At 38.4% G+C, this 17,660-nt stretch overlaps 1 protein-coding gene across 1 annotated transcript in view; it reads left to right on the top strand.

Annotated features, from left to right (window-relative positions):
- The window catches only part of USP10 (ubiquitin specific peptidase 10), a 48,913-nt gene that overhangs the window by 19,198 nt on the left and 12,055 nt on the right, over positions 1–17,660 (top strand). The window contains exons 3-9 of the mRNA XM_032701118.1: positions 2,248–2,293; positions 6,812–7,828; positions 12,125–12,216; positions 13,694–13,803; positions 14,222–14,277; positions 15,595–15,698; positions 16,403–16,502. Of these exons, the coding sequence (XP_032557009.1) occupies positions 2,248–2,293; positions 6,812–7,828; positions 12,125–12,216; positions 13,694–13,803; positions 14,222–14,277; positions 15,595–15,698; positions 16,403–16,502 (1,525 nt within the window). The remainder of the gene's footprint in view (positions 1–2,247; positions 2,294–6,811; positions 7,829–12,124; positions 12,217–13,693; positions 13,804–14,221; positions 14,278–15,594; positions 15,699–16,402; positions 16,503–17,660) is intronic.

Consider the following 17,660-nt stretch of genomic DNA (forward strand, 5'->3'; position numbering starts at 1 on the left):
TCCAGACATTTCCATTCCAGCATTTTGGTCATGCTTCCATCCTCCCCTCTCAGCATAAAGGAAATGAACACTTGAGCTGTAGATGGGGGAAATCCTTTTGTCACAGTTTACAGACCATTGTTAATGGGACTTAAGTTTCCTGTAGCTTAATTTTCCGAGGATAATTAGTATAATACTGCTAAACAATAAAAGGGCATGAGGGGAATGGGGTGGGGTGGGAGTGAGGGAAGTTAAGGAAGAAAAAGATAGTTTTTACTTGCTTCTTGGGAGAGCTTTGTACCTTCTCTGGTAGGTGGGAAGCAGTGCAGGAAGATCTTTAGGGCATACGTGGTAGTTCTGATGATTTGCTGTTTCCCCACCATAAATGCAATCTCAGCAGTGACATTTGCATCCCATGCAGCCTCACCTTAAGTGCCCTCCATCAGCTCTTCTGACACTGGAAAAGATAAAAATGTCATATTTGAACTTCTGTAAGGCTGTTCCCAAAGTCTGTTGAGGAAAAATGAACCTACAGCATTAGAACCAGTCTCACTTCATTTTCTGGCTGTCTCAGGTGTACCTAGTTAGCTGTCAAAATAAATGGTCCTTAAGTTTGCCCTTGATCTGGTTCAGTTCAATGTTTTAATTATCTGGATGATGAAATAAAAGCGATGCTTATTAGTTTTACACTGTGCAGATATTTTGGAGAAAATTGGTCTGAGAAAGACGATGCAGTTCCAGAAGGACAGGACAGAGCTGCTGATGTTTGACACACATCCTGCTGCAGGTCCTTCACCTACACACTGAAGGGGGACTGAGCCAAGGGACTTATTAAAGCTAAAGGTTGTCTGGAATGTCCCTTTCACAGGTGACATTTGTAATACATGTCCTGTCAGGCACCTGTTGACTGAGATGGTTCTGGTGGCCCAGTTGTGTGGAACAAGTCAGCTCAGAAATCTCTTCTTTCCAAAGGTGCTGTTGATTGATCAGATGTGTAGCAGACCAAGAGGCTGACTTCTTTTTTTTTTTTTTTTTTTTTAAAACTTCATATTTTCTGAAGGCCTTTGAATCTTTGAATTGGATAAAAACAAAAATTACAAAGTTTATCACAAGCTGTTTGCTGTACACATTTAGAGGAATTTTTTTAGCTCTGACTATAAAATCTTATTGAACCAGTGTTCAAAATTAATATGGATAGTAGGCTCTAAACAGTCTGGAGCCTCTTTCTGACCCACTGTTTCTCATTTTTGGCCTGAAAAGATGATATATTAAGATGTATTGAGGTTTATAAGTGGATTTACAGCATGTGTTCTTTTTATGCACTTTTTATAATGGCATTTTAGGAGTATTTTCCTTGCCACCTGTGATGCACTGCTGTCTACAGTGCATTAAGAAGGCAATATGTAAGTATCTATAGCTTTAGAGAATTGAAAACTTGAATAGCAAACTCTTTTCTTTGTTGCACCATTAGAGTCACTATTTAGAATAGCACTGTCAAGCTGCACTGTGCACTCAATGTTTTATCTCCCACTGCAGAACCAGTCCCGCTGTTCTCCAGGGAGCCACTGGAATGCAGGGTAGCCGTGGCTACCAGGTCCTGCAGGCACAGGAGAAGGCTCTCAGCTGCTCAGGGAGTTTAGGGGCAGGTGAGGGGGGATGAGAAATTACCCACCACAGCAAGGGTCCTGTCAAGCACTGAGTGTTGATGCCACTGTTTTATAGTACTTGTATTTACAGTCCGTATAAAAACCATGCACTGTGGTTACATTATATTAAGCTGGTAAATGTGTTTAAGAATATACCTCAGCTGAAACATTTCAAGAGCCACCCTACAGCTGAACCAGGCTGAGAGTCAAAAGGTTTAGGTGTGATTGTTGTCTGTGCAAAAATGTGTTTCACCTTTCACAGGTGATTTGGTGTCCATTTTTTGTCTAAACAGAGGGTATGTTCCTCATCCTAAAATCGTGGGGAGTTAGTGCTGATGAAGAAAGGTCCTGATGCTGTGAGGTGAATTGCTGGAGAGGTTGATGAGCCTGTGGTGTGTAACCAAGATAATCTTTATCTTCCAGTAATTGTGGTAATCTGCAAGGACGCCTGGAGCTGCAGAGTGGGATTTGATAAATATAGAAGCATAAGTTCAAGACATACTCTCTGAAAATCAAATAATGATGTTATTTTGAAAGGATTCGGATGTTTCAAATGAAACTGATATCAAATGTTTATGGATTTGCTTTGCCTTTAAATAAGTTTCATTTCTTTTTTGTACAGCTCCCCCCATACAATGAAACAGTTTCATGTGGTATTAAATCCACAGGTAAGTTTTTCATGATGGTAAGAAATCAAGATCTTTTTTTTTTTCCCAAACTTAAAGGTTGTGACACTTTCCTTAGATTTACTGCAACCTCCCTTTAAATATAATCATTAAAACTTGCTTAGCAGGTATATATGCATTTAGTAGGCAGGTTGGTTTTTAAACTGCTTTATTGAATGACATCTGTGAGAGGTTTGGAAAATACTGCATTGAGCTTCAGCTAATTGCAGTGGACATGCTTATTCCCCCTTGATTGTGCTGGCAAACAGTCTTGGTGTCTTGCTGAAACATTGTAGGATGTAGCTGTGAAAATGTGGGGGGAAACTTGAATGCTGGTGAATAAATAACTCCTAGTGTTCAGCAAAGAGCAATTTCTGGCAGTTGCAGCCTGAAGACTCCTCTGTTCTGTGTTCCCTCTGACTCTTGTTTCTGTCTGGCTCAGCTGTTTTTCTGGAGAATCCCTTTTTTTTTTTTTTTCTCTTTTGATGAAAGTGTGACTCTTGATGTAAAAATACATTACAGAGTTCCCATTTTAAAACTGCACCATTCACACATCTACTCTGCCTCAACCCATACACCTCCCTGCCTGCCCTTACTCCACAGGTACAAGGAATGGGCAGTTAGGTAGGAGTTCCCATCTGATCATCACTGTATAGTTTAAACCAGGCTTTCACAGTAAATTACTGTTTGGGTTTTTCCCTGAACCAGAGGAGAGGAAGGGAACTGAGAGTTACCCAGGTGTATATGAGGATGACATCAGATCTCCTTCAAAATATTGCAAGTATTTGACTGGACATTTCTCACAAGTACTCAAAAGAGGACCAAAATACACTTAATAATGTTAAAGAACACCTGATCATTATGCTTGGAGATTTTGACCCTGCATTTAAAGATAACCAAGAAAGCCAGTGATAAAGAAGGATCCCAGGTCCCATTTGAAAGCAGATAGGCAACACTTCTGACAATTCAGGAGCTTTATTTAGCACAAGAGCAGTTTTAGGACCCTGAGTAGTTTTAAGTAGGAGTTAGAAAGGTTCTTTAAAAAGACCATAGGGTGTGAATTGTCTGTTGGTGCTGGGGGTGTCCAGTCATATATTGCTTTGTCTTAACTGTGGATTTGAGTTTTGTTCTTTCAGGCTGGGATTTTAATGTTCACAAGCCACACAGAAAGTTGGTTTGTACAAATGTTTTTCAGATCATTCCTAGACCTTGAGAGAACCCCTCCCAGCCCTGAGATTAGGTAATGACACAGCACATTAGGTTTTGCTTGAAAAATGTCTTTAACAAACTTGCACTGTACTGTGCATGCACATTATCACTGTGATGGCTGCGTAAGAAGCTGTGGAAACTAAACTGGAATGTTTGCTTAAGATGACACACATCATGTTGTCATACAGTCTAGTTTTTTATGTATTTATCTTGAGTATTTAACTTTATTATGGAATTAGAATATCTGTTAATACTTACTAGGAGTACTCAAGTCATGGCTGAAGCTCTAATATGCAGAATTCTGTCCAGACTAATTAGTGCTGTGTATTCACAGATTTTGGTGTTGTACACAGACTGTCCTTGGAGCATCTGTTGATCCTTGTTTCAATATGCATCCCATGTTGTACATGACAGATAGATCTGTTTCAGTCCATTCAGAAATAGAGCTGTGAACTGCACTGAAACAAAGATGCCCTGAAGCAAAGTGGAAAGTCAAAACAAATAGAAAAAATTGCCTCTCATTTTTTCTCAAATGAACTCGACACAATCTTACAGTAAATGAGCTTCTGCCAATCCTTCCCCAGACTAACTATACAGTAACTACTGGTATTTATTATTCTAATCCTGCTGTAAGGTGTAAAGTTTAATCCCTCAGCTGTAATTTCCTAATTTGTATGTTAAATGCTGGAATGTCAGTGGTGCTCTTGGCAGGATTTTATCCTACGCTGTTCATTGTGCCATAACTCCAAGGGCTGTATTTTGGTTTCTGCTCCCCACTTGCCCCAGGGCTCTTGTGATTGTTCAGTGTATGATAAACTGATAAATGCACCAAAACTAGAAAAAAAAAATGCTCACTTGGATTATTGATTTTGCTGGATTAGCTTTGGGTAACCAAGTGCTGGGAGCTTGCCGGAGAGAGAGCAGGAGGAGAGGGGTGCAGAGGTGACAACTTTTACTTCCAGCTGTGACAGACTGAACTCTCCCATGAAGGGAAACCACATCTTTTGTTTTGAAGCCATTATTATTTTTTTAACTGGGATTTTGGAAATGAAATGACAGATTATTTGACCTGATAGGGGTTTGAAATGTGCCCAATAATTGATTCTTATCGAGGTTGGAGGAATATTAGGTGTTACCAGTTGTTGCTTGTGCTTTATGGTGTTGAAACAAAGGCTAAAGAACCAGCTCTTGGTTCATGCTTGATTTAACGAGTTGCTCCACAAGCAGATGAACTAATGAGGAATAGTTTTGTTGTGCATTTGGATCCCATATCCCTTAACCCCCCCTTAAGCTTTGCATTTGCAAATGAAGCTGTGGCTGGTTTGGAGCTGTATGTGCAGGGACAGGCCAGGCAGTGCAGCACTGACAGCCCCTGGAGCAGGAGGTGGTGATTCCTGACATCTCCCAGCCCTTCCCTCTTCAGTGGATATCAGGCAGCAGCTTCCCACCTCCCTGTCTCTGGGCTGCTGGTTTTTCTCACAAAAAACTCCAGCCCTCTCTGGAGTTGGTGACGGCTCGTCAGCGATTGCAGAAGTGGCTGGTGACTGGCAGCCAGCCAGGCAGGGTGTTAGAAAAGCCTTTCTCACAGGGAGAGGTGAAGAGAATTGGAAATTTGAAAGTCAGGCTCTCGTTAATATGATTTAGAGAAACCAGATGTGTATGGAGAGTTTTTCCCCTTTTTTATTTTGAAAAAGTCTCCTTTAGTCTGACTGGCAGCAAGATTGAAATCGATACGGGACGTGTTTACTTCTCATTTACCAGATCAAAGCAGAAAAGCAATTAACATCAGTATTATTATCATTTGTTCATGATATGTTGGTATTATGTGTAATTCAGAGCTCAACACACATTGAATGTTTGTTAAGCTTCATTTCATTTTGAAAAATAGTACCCTGTAGATTCTTGTTTCTTTCACATTTTTCTTAAAACTGAAATGTTTGTCAGCAGACTTTTCTAGAAAATATTGGGAGAGTTTCAAAGCTGTTGTGTTGACAGTCATGTATCAAAACATTCCCCACTAGATTCTGTCCTCCCATAGGATTATTTCCTTAGGTGTGTGAATAATGTCTTTTCCTTGGGAACTATTATTACCTCATTTTTATCGAGTCTGTGATGTACTCAAAAATACCCATTTGTTGACATGTCAGACACAGTGAGTTGCACAAAATCATAAAAATTCAGTGGTGTATCCCCTTATATTCCTTTGGAAATAATACCTGGTGGTGTTTGGTTCTGTAGTTACAGTCTTAGAAATTTGAAATGCATGTTTTAGCCCCATCTTTGAGGAAACACAAAATATTAAAACTAATATGTTTGGTACAGTAACATAAGTATCATAAAGAGCTACAAAACTTCCAGGGCTAAAATGTGAGCTTACCTCTAGCATTCCTTTTATCTCTTTTCTTTTTTATAGTTACTGAGTTGTAACTGAAGTATTCAGTATTACTAGTTAGCACACATGCATTATAACTAATTAAATGCCATCAAACTGCACAACTTTGACAATATTTTGGGATACTGCAGCCTTCCATGAGAATATTTCTTAGTGTTTCTCTGAAGTTCCAAGGTAAATAAATAAATCAATAAAACAAAAAAGCCTGTCCATAATTTTTCAGTACTGCTCATATGTACAAGTTGAATGCTGACTTGTGTTGAGTATCAGTTGTATTTCTTGTCAGAAAAACCTGGAATCATATATTTAATATTCTTAGTAATAAATTCACTTCTGATGAAATAAATTATCAATGAGCTTAAAGTTTCAAAACCTGTAATTTCAGTGTTTCCATGCAATTAATGAAAATATATCTGAGTTATTAAGGATTGTGTTAAACCTTTCATTATAATAGATCACACCAAGAAAACCAAATCCAGCCCCCCAAACCCCAAACTTCATATGTGGAAAAATTAGAGGTGAGGCTTGGATTTTATAATTGTCAGTGGGAAAGACTGACTTTAGAAGAAATGTCGGGTTAAATATTGCACCATATTTTATAGGCAATTATTCAGTAATTAACTTAATGCAGATTGTTGCTGAAGCTTTGGGCTTTAATAGTTTTACTTAAGAGGTGAATTTTATGGGGATTATTTGCAGGGGCTGCACAAATTACATACTCTGTGTAAGAAAACCTGAATCATGCTTCTATCTTTAAGAAAATGATGTTTTGAAATGGTCTGCAGGATCAAGGTTAAGAATTACTTTTGTTTGAGGGAATGTAGTTGAGTTGGAGAAAAATAAGGAGGTTTTTTTTCTTGCTTTTGTAGCTTCTTGATTTGCTGTAGTTCTCTAACTGAGATTTGCCTTCTCTTGTCCAGGGGAAGAGTATCAGAGAATTGAATTTGGTGTTAACGAAGTCATTGAGACGCAATCATCTGTCCTAAATAACACCGACTACAGTATTTCGAGTACTCTGAATCCTCAGGCTCCAGAATTCATCCTCAGTTGTGCACCTGCTCAGAAACCCCCCGACGATGCTCTCAGTGAAACCAACTACAACTCCATCGACTGCCAGTTCAGCGATCCCGGCCTGGCTTTGGACAGCGGCTCCAACGCGGAAAACGACGCCTTGTCCGGAGGCCTCGGGCAGAGGGAGCGCAAAAAGAAGAAGAAAAGACCCCCTGGCTATTACAGTTACCTGGAAGATGTCAGCGATGGCCTGGCCCCCCCGGAGGCGCTGGTGAACGGCCACGCCAACTCCTCGGGACTGCCCACGGAGGACACGGAGCTGGCAGGAGACATCCCCTCCCTGGCCACGCCAAGGACTTGCAACAGCCCGGACAACTCCGTGGACTTCGTGCCTGGAGCTGTCCCTGCTGGGGCCGTTCCCAGCGCTCTGGACAATGCCAGGACTGCCGGGCAGCCCGAGGTATGCCGAGTTCCTAATTCTGAACAGTTTTGCCTCCCCTCAGAGGCCGTCAGAGATAGCCCCCTAAGGACAGCTGGTGTACAGTCTTATGCTGGTACTGATACTACTGAAAGTCTTGGCGTTACTAATGGACAAACACTTGAATCCTCTGGTGAGGACACAGCTGCCAATGGGGTAGAATTGCACACTGTGGAAAGCACTGACTCAGACCAAGCTAAGCCTGAGGAAGCTTCACCTACTACTGAGGCAACGGTCCCGGTTGCAGGATCAGTCCCCGTTAATCAGCCTGCAAAATCGTGGGCTAGTCTTTTTCACAATTCCAAGCCCTCTGCTTCCACATCTGTGGTCTATGTTGAGACTAAGTATACCCCTCCTGCCACATCTCCTCTGGTCCCTGAAAAACAGGTTGAAGTCAAAGAGGGACCTGTTCCAGTTTCAGAGGATCCTGTAGCCATAAAGATTGCAGGTATAGTTAATACACACGAGTGGATGTTACACTGGAAGGGTATTAGCTCTGCTTGTAAACAGGAGTGTGCAATACTCATAGAAAACATTCCTCTGGTGATGTTCCCCTGGTAATAAGACAACTGTTCAAACACTGCACGAAGGTTGTAATTTGAATAAACTAGTTTTGTATCCCTCTGAGTAAACATTCCAACCAGGGATTGCCATGTCATTATCCCAGATACGGTAAAACTGTTGCCACTTGTCAAACAACGTGTTTAAATGAGCTGTGATTTTAAATAGGCTGATTGTGTTCAGCTCTGTGCTGTTGTAACAAGGAGAATAGGAAATGGTGTTACATTATCCAGTATTTATTATCTTGTGGTGCATTCCATTGCAACAAGAATATTAATGTATTTACACCAAAGTAGCTGAAATTCCTGGACACTGAACAGCAGCTGAAGTGTAGCATCTAAATAGGTCTTTCTTCAGAAATTCTAATTCAGGAATATTGTATTTACTGATGTGCTGTTTGAGAGGTCTGTCCTTCCAATTTTGAAGAATTATCCTTAACTATTATAAACAATATTATTTTATCCAGAAACAATGCTAGCTATTGCCTGCTCAAGAAAAACCATAAGGAGCTGTCCAGAGGGTACATCAGGAAAGGGAACAAGTGATACAAAGGCTGTTGTTCCTGTCATATTTGTGGTTCTAATGAGATATGCTAGAAAATGCAGGAGATCCTTTTTGCAGATTCGGTCAGAAAACACCAAGTTTTCCCAGTTGGTTCCATTTTGTGTCATTAATTCATGAATGTTGGGACAAAAGTAATTAATTTAAATCTGTGAATCAGTCTGTACGTGAAAAGGCAGGTGAAAAATCCTGCCATTTGTGCTACAAACTGATTTACAAGTGCAGTGATGTTTTGAGTGTGGCAGCTTCGAGTCAGATTCCCACTCTGCCAGAAGCTGACCTGGAGAGATAACTATTCAAAATGCCCAGAAGTAGATCCTGCCTCTCCTCCCCTCCTTGCTCAGAACTGTCTGTTGAGAGAAAAGCTGTCAGAATAATTTGTACTTTCCACTTAGGTGTTACAAACACAGTTGACTGTATTAAAAATGTATGAGCAGGTGATTCCAGTTTGTATGATACCACATATGTGGAGAACGATGTAGTCTTAAAATCTCAAGCTATCCTTTAGTAATGACTTTTAACTTAAAACTATTTTGTGACAAGCACACAGCTAAAACTGCTTGCCATAAATGAAAAAGGTTTTTTATCTTGTCCAAGTTGCTTCAGCTCTAAGTTAACTTCCTGAACTTTTACTGTTTCTGTACTATTTTTTGCCACCAGGTGGGAGCAGAGCTTTTTGTTTTGTCTTAAATGTAGTAAAATAGCAATGTCATTTTTATGCAAGTTCTCTTTTGCACCTTCACTATTAGTTGTTTGGGCAGGGGGATAATCTGAGTGTAGATAAGAGGAATTCAGCTGCTCATAGTAGCTGCTTTAGGTAGGAGTTATGTTGCTGCAATTTCTGTAATTCAAATGCTGCTGAATTTGGTGTAAAATGTTTACTTGAAGATGTGAACATGTAAATGTAATCAGTGCTTTGCTCTGTGGAAAAAGGAGGTTTTTCTTTATTTTCCATTCTTTGGTGTTCTCTGTGCTGTTTGGAAAACAGGAACCTCAGTGCTTTGTTCAACACCCACACTCATGGGTGGCAGTAGAATTAGAGAAAAGGATCTGGAAGGTTTAGGGAGTTGAGGAGTGTCCTCAGTAAAGCTGAAGAAGAAGTTTTTTTCCCCACTGTGTGTTAATACCAATTTACATGGAAAAGGAGGAAGATAACTCTAATTCTGTTGTTGCTGTTGAGGAATTGATGGAAATGCCAGTCTCTGGGCATTAATTCTCAAGGAAGATTCCACAGTGCAGCAGTGAAAATAGAAATAAGGTTTGAAAACCGTGTAGGCAAACATGAAAAATTTGGATTTACTTTGTCTCAGTTGAGATTGTTGGAGTGACCACTGATCTAAATTCACATGATGATTCACTGTTCTCCCAAGACTAGAGAAAAAGAAAGGGATTAGTTCAAATTGTAAGAAAGGTGTTTCAATATTACATCTTAGAAAATATTTTCTTATTGTAAAGGTAGGTAAGTGCTGGAGCACTTAAGGAGTTGTGGAGTGGAGACATGCAAGGTTTGAGGGTGTTATAAATGACTTCATAAATGTAGCCTGTTGCATTCCTGCAGATGCTGATTTTGTGTAGGGTTATCCAGCAGTGTTGTCCTGGGATTTTTTTAATCGTTGTCCAGTTTGAAGAAAGATCTGAGAGACAAAATATTCTCCAGATAGGGGCCTCAGGCTGAGTGTTGAATGTCTAAGGTGTTAAATTCCTAACTTTTAACAAGTGTCTTCAACCTGAAGACTGTGTCCACATGGTTCCTCTCTTGTTAAACTTTGGACTTGCTTTGATAAGGAAATAACCTTTTCTAGAAAAAAGTTGGCAGGTATCTGTAATAACAAGACCTGGTGAATAAACTTTAGCAAAATGTGTTTTGTTTACCTACAAAAATGTTAATACTGTTCTAGATCCATTTTCAAATTGAGACCTTTTCACAAGTCATTCTCCAAAGGGAATGTGAGTTCTTTTTATTAATAACTTGAGCTTTCTAACAGGTTTTGAAATTTTAAGACTTTTTTTTCATGGTTCTAAGTGTATTTTTCTTCTGATACTCTTGTAAAAGTTCTCTTAGTTTCTGTGTAAATATTAGATGGAGATGTGGTATTGAATGCTGTACACAAAGGTAATTCTTTGTTAAAAGAAATAAACTCACAGTAATTGCACTAGACACTGCTACAAAGCAGTTTTATGACCACAAGAGGATGCTAAAGGTCCTAATAATATCTTTCTTTAGCATGGTGCAAAAATAGGGAAGAGTTAATGTCAAAATTTGCTGATAGACATTCAAAATATAATTTTTTTCCTCTATTTTATCCTAAGTTATATTAACAGAAAGATTGTATGTGTGCACAACACAATTCAAATGTTAATATATCCTGAAATACTTGAGCAGTAATTCAGTAACTATTTCAACACTCACAGGGGAGTTTTCACCTGCCTCTCTGCTGCATTTTCCATTTTACATCTTATTTTTTTGTCTGCTCTTTCAACTGCCAGGTTCTTTATGTAATAGATGACTGATGTAAAAATGTCCTATTTTTTGTTATTTTGATTTTGTTAGAACTGGTGGTATCTGCAGGAAATACAGTCTTATAGGTAAGGAGATAGTTTGGAAGTAGAAGGACGTGGATTTTGTTGGCAGTTCTGCCACCTCCTCTGCTTAGTTATGGCTTTGTGCCTCTGTTTTTCCACCTGTGTCATGTTATTTTATCTGTCCTTCTAGAGAACAGCTCAAACTCTCTAGGTTTATGCAGGGTAGCATATAAAGGTCCTCACATCTATTGTAAAAATAAATAACCCCCTTGGTAGACAATTGCCACGTTCATTTACATCTGTTTGTTCTGACTTGTATCCCTCTTGTCCTTATTTTGCAAATTTAAGATACACCAGCTCCAATATTTTCTTTAAATGGTTTTTATTTGGGGACCTAAATAACAGGTCAGGATTCCTGGAAAAACTCCCTGTGCTGCTCTTGTTTCATAACTGAGGCACAATTATGTGCAGTGGTTTCTAAGTTTTAAACTTCATTGCTGAAGGTTTTGGAAGCAGGAAAACAGTCGGAATTCCATTATGTAAGGCTGGTATCTCGTAGATTTTGCAAGTCTTAAACCAGTAAATAAAACAGCCTGTTCTGAAGAGCACAGTAACATCTGTCTGTCTGTTTGCACTGAGATGTTTCTGTTGTAAGATAGTGGATGGTGAAACTTGTAAACTGGGACTGCTCTGTCATCTTCATCTCCCTTCAAGGCAGAAGAATTTGGGAAATACTTCCTAAAACTGGGGACAAGTGCTGCCAGCTAATGGGATTTTATATCTGTGTATCTGTGTAAATAAAAGTATCTGCTTTTAGGGAAACAAAAATAAAACCAAATAGGTCTTGTCAGTTTTGAAATGCCAGTGGTTGGTTTTTGTCCCAGCATCCTCCTGACCCGAATTCCAGGATGTCTCCGGTGGAAGAAACACATCTGGTTTGAAATACAAGCAGTGCTTAAATGGAGTGAAAATGATTTGCTGAAGTATCTGGGAATCTTGTACATTGAACTGAATTATTTTGTGATGCAGCAACAGATACGTGTTTGATGGCCACATGTGAGTTTTGTTGATGCTCAATTTACTGTTTCTCATCCTGCAGAAATACTGGAAAGTGTAAGGCTAATACATAAACCAGTGTCTTTGCAACCCCGAGGGCTGATCAACAAAGGAAACTGGTGCTACATCAATGCTGTATCCTTCCCTGGAAAAATAATACTCTTTAAGTTAAAATTTGTATAGTGTATCTGTCAGAGTTTTTCTGGATTTCTCTGGTAAGTATTTTATAAAAGTGTTTGTCTTCCCAGATCCTGCTGCTGTGGTTAAGATGTGAAATGTTGCAACTAGAAATCCAGGGGGATTTGGGATCCTTGAGCCTCATGTCCAGAGTTCCCCTCCAATCCTGTTTGCAGTTGTTACCCGTGTCAAAATATTGCAGAACTGTAACTTTCTCCCCATTGAAAACCTTTTAATTTCTAGTTATGTTTACTCTTTGCATCAATTTAGGTGGTTATTTATCTTCTGTACTTGAAGTAACTGTCCTGACTCTTGGGCTTTGTCTTGGCAGTTGATAAGGGGATCATTTGGGTTTTTGTTGAGCAGGCTGTCTCTATTATTGTTTAAAATATTCCTTTTGCACATTACATTGTGGAGGATGAGCCTGCTCTTAATGTATTGGAATTGTATTCCCCTGCAAAAATAACTTTTACCCTGGGGAACGGAGATTGTCCTTCAGTGCTGTATTATGATATTAATAAAAATCATTAATAATTTTTAAAATTATCTCCTGTGTTAGCAAGGCTCACTGTGAGTGACAGTTGGGATACCCCGAGTGTTGGCACTGCAAGGGAAAAATACTAAGACCAGTTTCAAGACTGATCATGACATAGCCTAATAAACTATTTCCAGACCAACAATTGTGCTTTAAACTTCAGCTTTTATCTTATGTAACCAGTTGTGCACTCAGCTGTTACATATACATATTAGCTCCCATTTTTTCAGTCTTGAAGTGTTACATGGGAATTTATTATTCAATTTTTGCACACCGTAGGGATCAAATTAATCTCTCTCTGAAACTGTTGGGATTGATGCCTTTATTGTCATTTCCCTCCAGTCTTTTAATGCATTTCCTGTGTTCACTGGTCTCACCAAGTAGGTGTTTTTAAACTGTTATTCTCCCTCTGTGCTCTGGAGTTTCACTGGTTGCTCCCACCTCTTGACAGTGCAGAATGTCTCACATCACAGAGGGTTACTTTTGGTTTGGGTACAGGGGTGAATCACCACCTTTGACGTAAAATCTGTCGGCTTCTTCCATTCTTCTCAGAAAGCATGTTACAGGTTACCTCTTGCCAATTTTCAAATTGTTAATTTTATAAAGCCTTTCCTATGAAAGTTCTTTTCCTCTCCTGCTCCTAGACAAAATGTTTTCCTTTTTGCCATGATTAAAATGTCACTGAAATCACTGCATGTTATAAAAAGCTGTGGTTTTTTTTAGTATAACTTCTACACATCATTGGTTAATGTTGTGATAAAACTTTATCTTCTTTTCCAGTATTGTGGGATCGAGCGACATAATAAAAATATAAAGTTTGCATAGCATTTGAAATATAACTGAATATTTGGTTAATATACAGATGAATTTTCTGCATATTTCCTTAATGCCACTGCATAGACCCTGCAGGCCTTGGTTGCTTGCCCTCCAATGTATCATTTAATGAAGTCCATTCCAATGTATTCCAAATCGCAGAGGCCGTGTACCTCAACTCCAATGCTAGACAGTTTGTAAGTAGCTTGGGAAAAGGGAATAAGAGTCTGGGATCTGACTGAGCTCGTTCAGAAATAACAAATGGTCGTTGTTGAAACTTGCTCTGTATCCAGAAGTCTCTCTCGTGTGGTTTTTGGGTGATCCATGTCTTTTATAATGAACTTGGTATTTTACAACTGCTTGACTAGTCAAGGAGGATACTTCCTGTTGCCTCGGGAGTATCAGTTGTAAATTTGTGTTTAATATGCAAAAATGAACCAACCGAACACCTGGGTTTCATTGCAACGATCAGGTTGGGTTTTATGTCTTTACTCAGACTTTGTCATGATATTGTGGTTTTTGGCAGTCATAATGGCAATGATCTGATTGTATTATTTGTCCTTCTAAGTCTTAACCTGCTGCTCATGTGGAGTTGTTCCTTCCATTCTGTTGCAGTGTTCGTTTAATGAATGAGTTCACTAATATGCCTGTACCTCCTAAAGCAAAGCAAGGTGAGTGGGAATAGGAGCAGAAAAGTCATAAAGTGGTGGTAAGAAGGCTTTGGGGTAAGGATCTCATTGGGTGATGTACTTGAGACCTCTAAATACTGGTGCTTGATCCTCTTCAGGGCTCTTTGGGATTTTGGGATTTCTCAATACCTTACAAAATTTGCTGTTGCTTTTGTGTCAGTGTTGCACTTTTTCTTATTGGTGATTCATGTCAAGAAGTCAGAGATGTTACACCTTAAATTTTTTCTTCTATGTGGTTGACCAATGTACAAGTGCAATAAGAATAGCTTTTGTTGAAGGTTCACTTAATTTTTAAAATTTCGTCTCACAACGTGCCCTTTCTAACAAAATCATGTAAAAAATACAGTATTTTACTCCACTTCCTTCCTTACCTATTTCCAGCTTTTTGGTTTATCACATTGCTCAATTCTGTCATCCTTCCTTAAATCCTGAACTCTCCCATTCATTTGGAACAAAAGGGGCCAGAACAGGTCTGTTGAGCAGTTGCAGATTGCCTGCAGGAATATTATCTTGGCTTCTGATTCCGGAGTGAAAGCTTTAGAAGTGTATGACTCCTGCTAATGCAGATTTAGGCTCAATGATGATCATGTAGCAAGGAATAGAATGATTTTTTGATGCAAATAAATTATCTTACAGATTTCAGTTTTTTTAATCTTAATTTTAAACCGAGTCTGTTGTATTACAAACTTAGAGAAACAAGCACATTCCTGAAACTTTTTTATGTAACGTGATAAGAAAATGTTGCAAGGAGCTGGTTGTTCCAGTGATTTCCAAACAGTTCAGACATTTCTGTGGTTTCTTTCTGTAAAACAAATCTCACTGGCTTATGCAACTTATTATACTTCTAGGTCATTTCATTGTGTAGTTTTCAAGTACAGTTTTGAGGCCTTTTATTGCCATTAGGTGGAACATTCTGTCAAACTGTTCCTTGGTTTGTTTTTTTTTCCTCCAGCGAGGGAAAATGATCTGTTAGAATTGCAAATACATACAAGCTTTTAAGAAGTGTTCTTCGAGTACAAAAATTTAAATAGAACTAGAGTGTTCTTTTATGATGGCTGTGGATATTCTTGTTAATCTTCAGAGTGTTTATTAACTTTTCTAGAGCATCTGTCAGTCTATGCAGGGTGATGTAAGATGGTTTTTTTAAAACATGTTTACAGATAAGAGATTAAAATAAAACTATTAGTAAGTAAATGCTGAGCTCCAAAATCCAGTGATGTGTGAGGAGAATATTAATGTATAATGTAGAAAAAACTTCTCTATGTTGTTACTTATATTTATTTCTCTTTTGCTTTGCAGCTTTGGGTGATAAAATAGTGAGAGACATCCGACCAGGAGCTGCCTTTGAACCGACCTACATTTATAGACTCTTGACGGTTATAAAGTCGAGTCTGTCAGAAAAGGTGGGACTTAAACTCCTTGACTCCCTGTAACTGAAACTGTGTGAAGCCACACATCAGATTCTGTGCTCAAACACCACAAAAATCAACTAATTGATAGCTCATTATAATGTCTTGGGACTTGAATGAGTTAATTATAGGTTTGGCAGTTTGATGTGTCAGAATAATGAAAAAGTTACTGTTGGAATGGAACATCTCTTTTTATAGTGAAGTTACCAATGGATTGACATTTAAGAAATGAGCAGTTGTTCATTTTTTGTGAGGGATTCAGCCTGGAATGGTCAAAGGTCCGGAGACTTCAAAATACTATTTCAGGTTTAGTTTCAATTTAAAGAAAAGGTAATAGTTGGAAACCATCTTTTGATTTGGCCGTGGCTTGACAGCAACTCTTAATAGTGGTTTTAAAAGAAATAAGGGAAAAAAACCCCCAGCTCACATGTTAAATGGAATTTGTATTGAGGAGAATGCAAAAATGCCATGTGAAGCTTATGGGTGTATTTGCTTAGGGCAGTTTGGTTTGAACTGGTTAAAAATGAGGTGCTGTTATAGTAAAATTTAAACTTTATTTGACATTATAACTTAGGCTGAGTGGTTGCTGAATAAGCTAAATTAATAGGAGAAAGCTGGATGGTCCATGTCATGTACCTTCTGTTAAAAGGAAACCATGAAAATGTCATAGAATTAATTGAAAAAAATGTTTTATTCAGGGCAGGCAAGAGGATGCTGAAGAATACTTGGGATTTATCCTCAATGGACTACATGAAGAAATGCTGACCCTCAAGAAACTTCTCTCTCCACATAATGAAAGTTAGTGGATATTTTTCCCTTGGTAGAAAACAATTTATTTCAAATACTGTGTTTGTGTGGTGATTCTGTAACACAGAGTAATGTTTAGAGTAGATGTTGAGATATGGGTAGAATGCTATGTTTTAGGGGACTCTGACACTAACAAAATATTTTTTGTTAAAATCTGGATAAAATGAGCCCATTCTGTAGTTTATAAATGATCTGAAGTTCCTGGGTATTTAGAAGAGCACCATCATTCTGTAAATGCTCTGAATGACAATCAGTCATATACCTGGTCCTCCTGGCCAATAAAATTCTATATTACAAATATATACATTATTTGAGGTTAACTCAAGTTGACTGATCTTGTCTGAAGCATAGGGATGTTTGTCATTCTTAATACCTAGTTGTTTTCTGGGGTTTTGGTTCTCTCAGTGGGAGCTCAGAATAGATCAGTGTCTTTTTTCACTGATCTTTAAGCCACTTCTTTTTGAAGTGGAAAGTTCTAGACTAAAGGCTAATTTATATCCAGTATAAACCAGCATATTAAATGATTTTAAAATTCCTACTGACAAAGTCGGTGAAGAATTTTTCTTTGGAAGAATTACCAGAATTGTATGCAAAGTGAAATGCCATTTTATTTTATAGTGGCTTTATGGTCGAGCCCCCTGTTAAAAATGAAACAAAATACTGTGAGCCTTAGCCAAGTATAGAGTTAAGATCCCCTAGTTATCCGATTTCTCTTTAGTTGGGTAAAGTTTTTAAGATCTAAAATGTTCATTCCACATGTTCTGTAGCTGTGAGCAGTTTATAGCCTCCTGACTTGGGCACTTGCAGAGAAAATATTTGCTAAGCCTTGGGTTCCCTGTAAAATACCTGTGCAGAGAAGGAGTTGCATTTAATAATAGCTTAATTATGTTTTCAGAATAACACTTGACTTTCTAATTTTCTACCCCATAAATTTACTGCTATAAATATATCAAACTTTGCTGGAAAACTCCATTTATTTACATACAGTCATCAGTGAGCTGGGTTCTGTGAACACAGGATGTGTCCAGCTAGGAGTGAGCCTGGAAAATGCTTGTTCTCTTTCTTATTTATCAAATCAATTGATCCGTGGAAGCATTTTATCCTTGGAAAAGATTATTATTACTATTATTATTATTATTATTATTATTA

Source organism: Chiroxiphia lanceolata, chromosome 13, assembly GCF_009829145.1.
Source record: "Chiroxiphia lanceolata isolate bChiLan1 chromosome 13, bChiLan1.pri, whole genome shotgun sequence".
In the NCBI taxonomy this organism is placed as follows: domain Eukaryota; kingdom Metazoa; phylum Chordata; class Aves; order Passeriformes; family Pipridae; genus Chiroxiphia; species Chiroxiphia lanceolata.